The 10,480-nt window shown below is 29.4% G+C and overlaps 2 protein-coding genes across 2 annotated transcripts; one reads left to right on the top strand and one right to left on the bottom strand.

Moving 5' to 3' along the window:
- The first annotated feature begins 366 nt into the window (after positions 1–366).
- Positions 367–1,574, top strand: LOC114163654 (uncharacterized mitochondrial protein AtMg00810-like). Its single transcript, XM_028047952.1, has 3 exons — positions 367–389; positions 627–747; positions 876–1,574. The coding sequence occupies exons 1-3, from the start codon at positions 367–369 to the stop codon at positions 1,572–1,574; spliced, it is 843 nt and encodes a 280-aa protein (XP_027903753.1).
- Positions 1,575–7,254: 5,680 nt separating this feature from the next.
- LOC114162526 lies at positions 7,255–10,075 on the bottom strand. Its single transcript, XM_028046447.1, has 2 exons — positions 9,839–10,075; positions 7,255–7,692 (listed from the first exon to the last, which is right to left on the bottom strand). The coding sequence occupies exons 1-2, from the start codon at positions 9,959–9,961 to the stop codon at positions 7,597–7,599; spliced, it is 219 nt and encodes a 72-aa protein (XP_027902248.1). The 5' UTR covers positions 9,962–10,075; the 3' UTR covers positions 7,255–7,596.
- Between the last annotated feature and the right edge of the window lie 405 nt (positions 10,076–10,480).

The raw sequence follows: 10,480 nt of genomic DNA on the forward strand, positions 1-10,480 counted from the left end.
ATTGTACAATCCTATTACCAAGAAAATGGTGATTAGTCGTGATGTGTTGTTTGATGAGGGCATGTTTTGGAATTGGGATACAAGTAAAGTGGAACATCAAATACAAGCTGATTTTAACTATGAAGATGAAGAAAGGAAACAACCACAAATAACACAAGTACAAAGTGAGCAACAAGTTGAACTAGTGGATGAACATGAGCAACAAGCAGCTGAATCAACAAATGAACGTCTACAACGAAACAAAAGGAGACTTGCATGGATGGAGGATTTTATGGTAAAGGAAATTAATGAAGAGGTAGCTACTCATTTTGCTCTATTTGTAGATTGTGATTCAGTGGTTTTTGAATAAGTTGTTAAAGAGCCCAAATGGAGGAAGGCAATGGATTAAGGTATTGCAGCCATAGAGCACAACAATACTTAGGAGTTGACTCATCTTCCAAAAGGGCACCAAACAATTGGTGTGAAGTGGGTATATAAGACTAAACTAAAATAAAATGGTGAGGTTGACAAATTCAAGGCACGCTTAGTAGTTAAAGGCTATAAGCAACAATTTGGTGCTGATTATAAAGAGGTGTTTGTTCCTGTTGCTCGTCATGATACAATCAAATTGGTAATTGATATTGCAGCTCAAACTCATGGCCTATTTTTCAATTAGATGTGAAATCATCATTTCTACATGGTGATTTGAAAGAGCAAGTGTTTGTTGATCAACCTTCTGGATATGTGAAGAAAGGGAATGAACACAAGGTATATAAACTAAAGAAGGCATTGTATGGATTGAAACAAGCCCCAAGATCTTGGTATAGTCACATTGAATCTTACTTTCTAAAAAAAGGCTTTCACAAGTGTCCATATGAACATACACTATTTACTAGGTTTGTGATAAAAATAAGATTGTTATTGTTAGCTTATACGTTGATGATCTTATTTTTACTGGGAGTGATGTTGCCATGTTTAACAAGTTCAAAGAGTCTATGATGATTGAATTTGATATGACTGATCTTGGCATGCTTCATTATTTTTTGGGCATTGAAATAGTGCAATCTACTGCTGGAATTTTTATTTCTCAGAAGAAATATATGCAAGATATTTTAAATAGGTTTCAGATGCAGAATTGCAACTCTGTTTGCATTCCTACTGAAGTAGGAATGAAACTTATTAAAGATCATGAAGGGAGGAAGGTTGACAACACTATCTACAAGCAAATGGTGGGAAGTCTAATGTATTTGACTGCCACAAGACCAAACATTATGCATGTTGTAAGTCTCATTAGCAGGTTCATGGAATGCCCAAAGGAAATTCATCTTTTAGCTGCAAAAAGAATACTTCGATATTTGAAAGGCACTGCTAGTTATGGCTTGCTCTATAAAAAGGGTGGAAAAACAAATTTGTTTGGCTTTACTGACAGTGATTATGCCGGTGATCCGGATGATAGAAAAAGTACTTCAGGATATGCATTTAAGTTGGGCTCAGGGGCCGTTTCATGGTTATCAAAGAAACAACCAATTGTCACTTTATCTACAATTGAAGCAGAGTTTGCGGCTGCAACAAGATGTGCTTGTCAATCTTTTTAGTTAAGGAAAATACTTGGAGAATTACACATATTGCAGCAAGGGCCAACAACAATTTATTGCGACAATAATTCGACAATCAAACTTTCAAAAAATCCTGTGTTACACAGAAGAAACAAACATATAAATGTTAAGTACCATTATTTGAGAGATCTCACAAATAATGAAGTCAATGATTTGATGTGAAGACCAAGTTGCTGATATTTTTACTAAATCTCTGAAAATAGTTGTTTTTCAAAGGTTAAGAAGGTTGTTGGGTGTTTGCACTTTTGGAAGATCCATCAGTTTAATACTACCATCTTTTAAACAAAATATTTTCTAATATTTTGGTTTAAGGAGAGTTTGTTAAGAACGTGCATATGTGTGCATAGAGCTGCGAAGGTTAAAGTCCAAGTAGTTAGTTGATTGCCATATATTTAGAGATATTTTCTATGAGTGCTCCTATAATTTTATTTTCTGTTAGTAGTGGACCCTTAATTTGTAGCATTAACTATTTGTTATTTACCTATTTAATACAACAGTGCACTCCAATATTATTATCTGCCTCTTCAATATTTTATACTTACAGCAGCAAATTTACTCACTTTCAGTCCTTCCATAGTGACCATTTTCTTCCACTAATTTTGAGAGAATATTTCATTAGGAAGGCAGAAATTCGACTTTCTAGTGAATTGTGGAGGTCATTCATCTGGAAAAGCAAGGAAAGTTCGTTGATGAAGTGGAGCAGAACACGAGTTGTAAAAATTACAATGCCAATTTTCAAACAAAACCTAACTCATTCCTTTCCCATGCAAGAAAATGATGGAGTGAGAGATGATTGCCAATATGCGAGGTATCACTACAAATGTGACGCAAATCTTGTGTTACAAGAAAGAAGCAAACATATAGATGTTAAGTACCATTATTTGAGAGATCTCACAAATAATGGAGTCATCAATTTGATTTATTGTAGAAGTAAAGACCAAGTTGCTGATATTTTCACTAAATCTCTGAAAATAGTTGTTTTTCAAAGGTTAAGAAGGTTGTTGGGTGTTTGCAGTTTTGGAAGATCCATAAGTTTAATATTACCATTTTTTAAACAAAATATTTTCTAATATTTTGGTTTAAGGAGAGTTTGTTAAGAACGTGCATATGTGTGCAGAGCTGCGGAGATTAAAGTCCAAGTAATTAGTTGATTGCCATATATTTAGAGATATTTTCTGTGAGTGCTCCTATAATTTTGTTTTCTGTTAGTAGTGGACCCCTAATTTGTAGCACCTAATTATTTGTTATTTACCTATTTAAAAGTTTGATTAAGTGAATAATACAACATTGCACTCCAATATTATTCTCTACCTCTTCAATATTTTATACTTAGTACAGCAGCAAGTTTATTTACTTTAAGCCCTTCCATAGTGGCCATTTTCTACCATTCATTTGTTTGTAACAATAAGATGGGAATAGATGTAAACGTATTTGTTTTTTTATTGGTTCCCATTTTAAATTGTTGAAACACATTTAATTTAATAAATAATCTAAAAAATTATATTAATTTTATAAGCCATACATTTGATTTCCTTTCTTTTTTATATAATAAATCAATATTTATTTAATTGTTATTCAATACTCTTATTTAATGTTTATATAAATATTTAATATTAAATAAAAATGTATTCTTTCAACATTGATTGTTTGGTAATACTGTATTTTTTTACTTTTAAGAAAATATTTAACTAATATTTAAAAATGTAACATCTCAATTACTAGTAAAAAAAACTACTAAATAAAGATACTTAATAAATTATAGTAAATATTTGTTCAAGATTAAGAGTTTTTAAGAGCTTCTTATTTGACATTAGGTGATATTGTGGTATTAACACAATGTGTATTCTTTCCTAGTTTTGTCTTTTGTTATTCAATCTTTTGTATTTTTTTCATTGTGTATAAGTGATAGATTTAGAACAATTATGTGAAGTATTGCTTTTTGATTGTATTTCTTGAGAGTTATTTCAAGATTTTATATAGAATAGAAATTATATAAGTGCATATTGTAATCTTTGACTCTTAATTTTAATAGCAGAAATCTAACTAAAGTTATTAGATAATTGGATGTAAATTCCGATTCTCATATAATTGAAATGGTATAAAAATTATTATCACTTGTTCCTTTTTTCTCTCGTATATATGAATCTTGATGATTGAAAATGTATCATAATTAAGCATTATCCATACATCATCTTGCTAATCGATTAAAAATGTATCTTAAAATTGTTTTGAATAACTAAAAAAATCAAAATTTCAAAACAACCTGTTCACTTGAAAGATATTGATTGTAACCTTTTTAACATATTTGACGATCTATTTTCCAAACTAAATATTAGATATACCTTATTTAAGAGATACTTCAACTTTATAATGAACTTTTTTCCAAATATTTTATGTGAAATTATTTTTTCATTTATAAGCAATCGACTAGAGCTTGACATTATGAGAGTTTGTAGGACAATGACAGCTTAATTCATTTTTTGGATTTCCTAAATTGTCTCATACACTAAAATCAAGTCTTGTGATAGCTTAAGATCTATCTAACGTCAGATGAATGGTTTCATGAAGATAGTAATTTGCACCCTTTTGTCAACATTTAAAATGTACTGAACTGCACTGTACTAAAAAATAGTTCATTTGGACTGCATTGAACTGAAAAACAGTTCAAACAAACTGAACTGAATTATTTTTTTTTCTGACAAACTGAACTGAATTGAATTGTACTGAACTGCAGTGCACTATAATATGAACTGAATTGTTATAAACATATATGTTTGACGAACTGCATTATTCTTAAACTGAATTGCACTATTTTTGAACTTAACTACAATATTTTTGAATCGTTTTTGAATCGAATTGCTTTGATTTTGAACCAAAATGTATTATTTTTTGATTGAATTGCACTAATTTTGAACCAAATGTACTATTTTTGAACTGAATTGTAATATTTTTGAACCAAATTGTAATGATTTTAAACTGAATTTTACTAATTTAAAATTGAATTGCACTATTTTTGAACTGAAATGCACTGATTTTGAACCAACTACACTATTTTTGAACCAAATTGTACTATTTTTATACCGAATTACATTGATTTTGAACTAAACTGCTTAAGAAAATTACAAAATCTTAAACAACATAAACAAGATTTATATTTCAAAAATCATATTGAAGACAAAACCAACATCATATATATCATACTTCAATTAATACACCAAAATCAACATATTAATACGTGTTAATACAAGGGTTTATATCTTAATACATATGTTTATGTAAATAAAATTAATTATTAACTAAAAATTAGTAAAATATATTTACTTATATAATTTTATATATTTTTGTTTTATGTAACTAAAGTTAAATTGGAAATTAAATATAAAAAGATGACTTAAAATTATATTTTACATTTTGTTTTCTTAAAAATATAATAATATTTTCAATTTTGTATCTAAATATAACATATTTAAATATTTATAAGTATATTATTAATTTTATATAAATAAAAATTGATTTTATTATACTTATTTTGTAAATAAATTTAAATTCTCATTAATCGTTGTAATTCATTTATAAGCAACCTTTTAAAAAAGTAGTACTATATTACTTATTTATTATCACTGTTACTACATTCATTTATTTTTAGTTAGAGTACTCATATTTATATTTTTTATAATTACTTTATATGTCATTCATTGGCAACTTAATTAATTATTCACAACGTCAACTACTTTTATTAGTAAATTAAATATATGCTAAATCATATATTAACCAAAATCATGTAAAAGAATGTTATTATTTTCAAATACCAATTTTTTAAAGGAATGTATCATTCTTTCGAAATATTAAAATTAAAATTGAATTATATTAAACTAAGAAAATGAAAAATTTATATAAAATTTTGGTCTATCAAACCGGTGAAATCAATGTTGTAGCTTCATCTTATTCCACCTCAGGAAATTCCACACCACCCCCATTCTTTGTCCTTCAATGCTCTTGAAAAACCTCTATTGCTAACTAAGGGAAAATAAACTTAATCATGAATAGTATAATAGTTAACTATTAGTGCAAATAGTTAACCATTTCAAGTACAGTTTTTCAAAACTTTAACTAATCAATAGTACAATTCAATTTTATTATTAATAGTTCAATTATTTTTAATTTGATATAGTTTAGTTAACTATAGTTTAGTATAATTAAGCTATTTTTTTCCCACCCTAAACATTTTAACTGGCCTTTGTTTGATTCTGAAATAAAGTGAAAAGGGAATTAAAGAAAGAAAAATGGTGTAAAATAAGAGTGTTTGAATCAGAAAAGAATATTGAAAAATGAAGAGAAATAAATAAAAAATTGTGAATTATTTAATTTATGTGATAAAAAAATTGCATTAATCGTAAGGTTCACAAAAATGATCAAATTAAGCTTGTATTAAAAATCATATTTGATTAAATGGTAGAAATGTTTGAATACTCATGTATTAGCTGAAAAAGTTTGTCCATACCCCCTTAAAAAATAATAGTCAATTATTTCATGCTTGTCAATATATGTAGCTTAGTAAAAATTCTTAATGCTAAAAAGTTTATAAAATCATAAATTAAAGTTAAAATAAATTTTAAATTAAAATAAAAATCATAATATAATAAAAATACATTTCGAAATGACATTTATATCTACTATAAAATATTAACTAATAATTTCAAAATTTAATCTGCAAGATACTTTTAAATTAAATTGTATCTTAAAAGTCAAACCATAATTTTTGTCTATATTAAAAAAATTCTAAACACTACTATGCATATTAAACTAAGATAAAAAAAAATATCAACCTTTTTTCAACATTTTAATAACTACTACAAAAATGGTCTTCTATCTCAATGAAATAAATAATACTTTCATATTTTCAATCCTAAACTCTTCTACCCAATTGTAAATACTTAATCCCAACTACGACGCTATTCAAATTCATATGTGCAATAATCAAATTGAGATGCGAAATAGTTGTACATAATCGATTGATAATCGACTATGCTCCACTCATAAATGATATTGTTTCCCTGGTCGATCAATAACAATAATTTCATCCAAAGAAGCTATGCATAACGTGATCTTGGTGTCAAACAAACACATGCACAACATGAAAACTCACCCACATCAAGTCATGAATTACCTTCATACTATTAACAATGTGAATCACAGATCGAATTCAACATAGACCAATACAAGAAAAAATCATTGATGTATTTTTGGGATCTTACATGTGCTCATTGATAGTGTTTCCAAGGTTACGTGTGGAGCTCCAAGAACCTCCAGCTTAAATCAGGTATAGAAGGGAGAACTAAACTTCAATGGTTACCCCAACACAAAAACCAAACGGTAATGCAACAACTTTTTACTCTTTGTTCAAATCTTATCACTGTTGGAACAATGCATCTTTCTTGACATTTCTCACTAGTTTGCAATATATGAGAAATGACGAAAATGGAGCCCACAGAATTTATCTTTCTTTTTTCATATATCAATTTGAAACAAATCACTCACACCACCTTGTGGAAACAAGCACAGTTTTACCTGTTTAATTTCATTAATTCAAGGATTACCAGAATAGTACGTTGCAATATTGGGTCTTAGAATGGTGGTAAAACTATTACACAAAATATTCTTTAAGCAGAACATAAATTTTATTCTCAAGCTATATGCAGTGAACAGAAACAACAAAGAAAGCACAATTTTCATATTTAAAAAGTAAAAACAAGTCATTCAAATATTACTCAATTACCACGTACAACCGCGGCGAAAGCTAAATGCTCATGGCCGAAAAATAATCAACAATACATTTGGTGGCACAACAGATCCGTACTCTTTAGACGAAAAAGTCAGTGAGGTGAGGTGCCATAAAATGAGTCAACTTGAACTTATTCCTGAAGAAAGCAAACCAAAAGTCACTTTTCATAGTAAGCACATTGAATCATTTTTTTTCCGTAATGGATGCTCAGTCTGGAGTCTATTCTGATGCTTCAACCTGTTCCGAAGTTTCCGTTTGTTTCAGTTTTTCCAAGGCAGAAATTCGACTTTCTAGTGAATTGTGGAGGTCATTCATCTGAAAAAGCAAGGAAAGTTCGTTCATGAAGCGGAGCACAACACGAGTTGTAAAAATTACAATGTCAATTTTCAAACAAAACCTAAACCTAACTCATTCCTTTCCCATGCAAGAAAATGATGGAATGAGAGATGATTACCAATATGCGAGGTATCACTACAAATGTGACGCAAATCTATTATGGATTTATTTTGATAAACTTCTCAGTAATCACTTGAAAAATATTAAAATAAGTTTTTACTAGCTATGTATAAATTAGAAGTCTAATTTTAAAAAAAAAAACTACATCTTTGCGAATAAATTAATTTTAGCTTATAGATAGATATGTTTCTTCTGTTTTTCCTTCCTATCTTTGTTTTCTTAGAAATGTTTACCAAAAATAGTTATCCAAACCGGTGCTATCTCCAAATAGCACGAACAATATGGCTCAATTCCATGAGTAGACATAATTTGGATTTAAGATTCAAAAAGAGAAATTCCAAATAAAATTTGCAGCAATACATCTTCTACCGTAAGAACAATTAGAAAAGAAACCATCTGCATTTTCAATTTTTGACAATAAACAAAAATTTTAAACCATGAGGGAAGAGACATTCATTCGAGACAGCAACAAAGTATGATGGTAGTTTGCAGCTCCCATTGCATTCCTCATTCATGCAAAACTTCCACATGTCTCTAAAAAGCTATATTAAATACAACAACTGAAGCATTGCACTTAACACTTACAAAAATAACAATCCACTATTTAATTTGAAAGTCCTTACAAGAACCACGAAGGAAAATTTATCCCGTTCTAAAACAAATAAGACTAAGTCATTATTGATAAAACCAGTTTGCATACGTCGAAGAAGGTAAGACAGGAAAACACTTAATGGAAATGCACTAGACAAGTCGAGGAGGTCTTATAGAGAACAAAACAACGAGAAATGTTTATTGACAAATTCAGGGACCGAGAATTTCATGAAAAAGGCTAGGGAGAAACAGATCAATGTTGGGAGGAAAATACACATAACAAACCTACAACAGCAAGACAAGTCTTTGCATTAAACAAACTAACTAAAAGCAAGCGCAAAATAAATAAAATACATGCAGATATTGCAAGTATGTGTATATTGTAGTAACCAGGGAATAAACAATAATCATATTCAATATTTCCAACAGATCTGTTGTTAACAAGTAAGGCTTAGGTTATTACACGAGGCAACGAGATATAAATATTATATCTATTCTATTGTTCATTCTGCAAAAAATGTAAATATCACCACCATACCATGACTGCCTCTCAATAATCCAAAATACCAATTAAGAGCGTAGAAACCCAACCCAAACCCACCTCTGCTCGGGTCAGGTCACACAAAAGATGTACTGTTAAAATTGAAATCGAACAGAAGATTATCCAAGATGGAAGCTAAGTCTTTGTTTGGATAGACTGATGTAAAGCGAGAGAATGAAGAAAGGAAAAGAAGTAAAAGAAGAGACAGGAAATGAGTAGAAAATGGAGTTGTTTGAGTTAAGTGAAAATGAGTGAAAACTAAGATAAGAATAAAACGCAAATTAAAATGAGTTAACTATTTTTAGCTAATCTCATTTCAATTCAATTCATACAAAAAACAGGATACAAAAATGAAGCAGCCTGCTTCCCCTGCACAGTCCTCATTCCCCATCAATCAAAAGACAAAATACAGTCATCTAAATAATAAGAAACAAAATGGCATGTTTCCTACATTTTGTGGCGCAGGATAAGTAGAATAGCTTTAAAACCCAGCCACAACACAGCATCGCTACAACCATTGGTGAAGACTTTAACATTACAACAAGAAGGAAACAAATTTATGAGGAAAACAGAAGCCCCTACCAATTGCAAAATTCTTACATGCATTGGTGGCATTTCTAACCCATTTATCTCAACCATAATCGCATCAACTCATCATCATTTTATATCAATATCGTATCTCTCTTCCTAACCAAAATTCCAAAAAAGGTATTATAATTAACACCTATAAGAGATTTCGATGAACAGCTCACGCAATGACATGATTAGGGGAACAAAAACTAAATGCAACATAAATCAACCGAAAAAAAATGAGAACACCAAAATAATAAAAATTAAAAAGGGAGAGAAATTGATGAGGATATTTGCGTGTACCTGTTTGGAAAAAGATTGGTGTGCAACCTTGTAATCCTTGTGGAGGATGTAGAGGCCCGCAAACGACGCCGTTGCAGCCCCGGCGAAGAACGACGCCAATCTCACTCTCATGACATACCCCATTTTGCCCCAATTTCCTTCTCTCTCTCTCTCTCTCTCTCTCTCTCTCTCTCTATTACAGCCTCACAGGTAACAAAATAATGACCCCTTTCAAAGATGCTCGCTAAAACGACGCCGAATCAAATCAAACCGCGCGAGTTTAGACTTAAGCATGAGTGAAGAAAGAGCGACGTCGTTTTCAATTCCCTACATTAGCTTTGCAGAAGAATTTCTTCATTGGATTTAAAAATATAATTTATTTATGCGTTGTGAGGGTAACAATTCTCAAAATCTAGAAGTTTGTCTAAATTGTCAAATGATCTAATTCTATAACATTTAAATATATTAAATTTAAATTAATCTTATTTCAAATTATTTTTCTTTTTTAAATATTTTTCAAGATAAAGTTATTAAAATTTATTTTTTTTATTACATAAAATATTTTAATTATTATTGAATTCAAAAAATTGTTTAAATATTAAATACTTGTAAAAAATATTAGTAGTTATATTTTTTATGGTTGATGATTGATATCACCTTTTT

This window comes from Vigna unguiculata, chromosome 9 (assembly GCF_004118075.2).
Source record: "Vigna unguiculata cultivar IT97K-499-35 chromosome 9, ASM411807v1, whole genome shotgun sequence".
NCBI classification, from domain to species: domain Eukaryota; kingdom Viridiplantae; phylum Streptophyta; class Magnoliopsida; order Fabales; family Fabaceae; genus Vigna; species Vigna unguiculata.

Excerpts from the sequence above, each read along its gene's own strand:
- LOC114163654 (XM_028047952.1), top strand. The coding sequence starts at position 367 with ATGGAGGAAGGCAATGGATTAAG. Across the intron at positions 390-626 it reads GAGGAAGGCAATGGATTAAG|CTCAAACTCATGGCCTATTT; the intron begins GTATTGCAGCCA and ends TTGATATTGCAG. Across the intron at positions 748-875 it reads AGAAAGGGAATGAACACAAG|GTTTGTGATAAAAATAAGAT; the intron begins GTATATAAACTA and ends ACTATTTACTAG.
- LOC114162526 (XM_028046447.1), bottom strand. The coding sequence starts at position 9,961 with ATGGGGTATGTCATGAGAGTGAGATTGGCGTCGTTCTTCGCCGGGGCT. Across the intron at positions 7,693-9,838 it reads ACCAATCTTTTTCCAAACAG|ATGAATGACCTCCACAATTC; the intron begins GTACACGCAAAT and ends TTGCTTTTTCAG.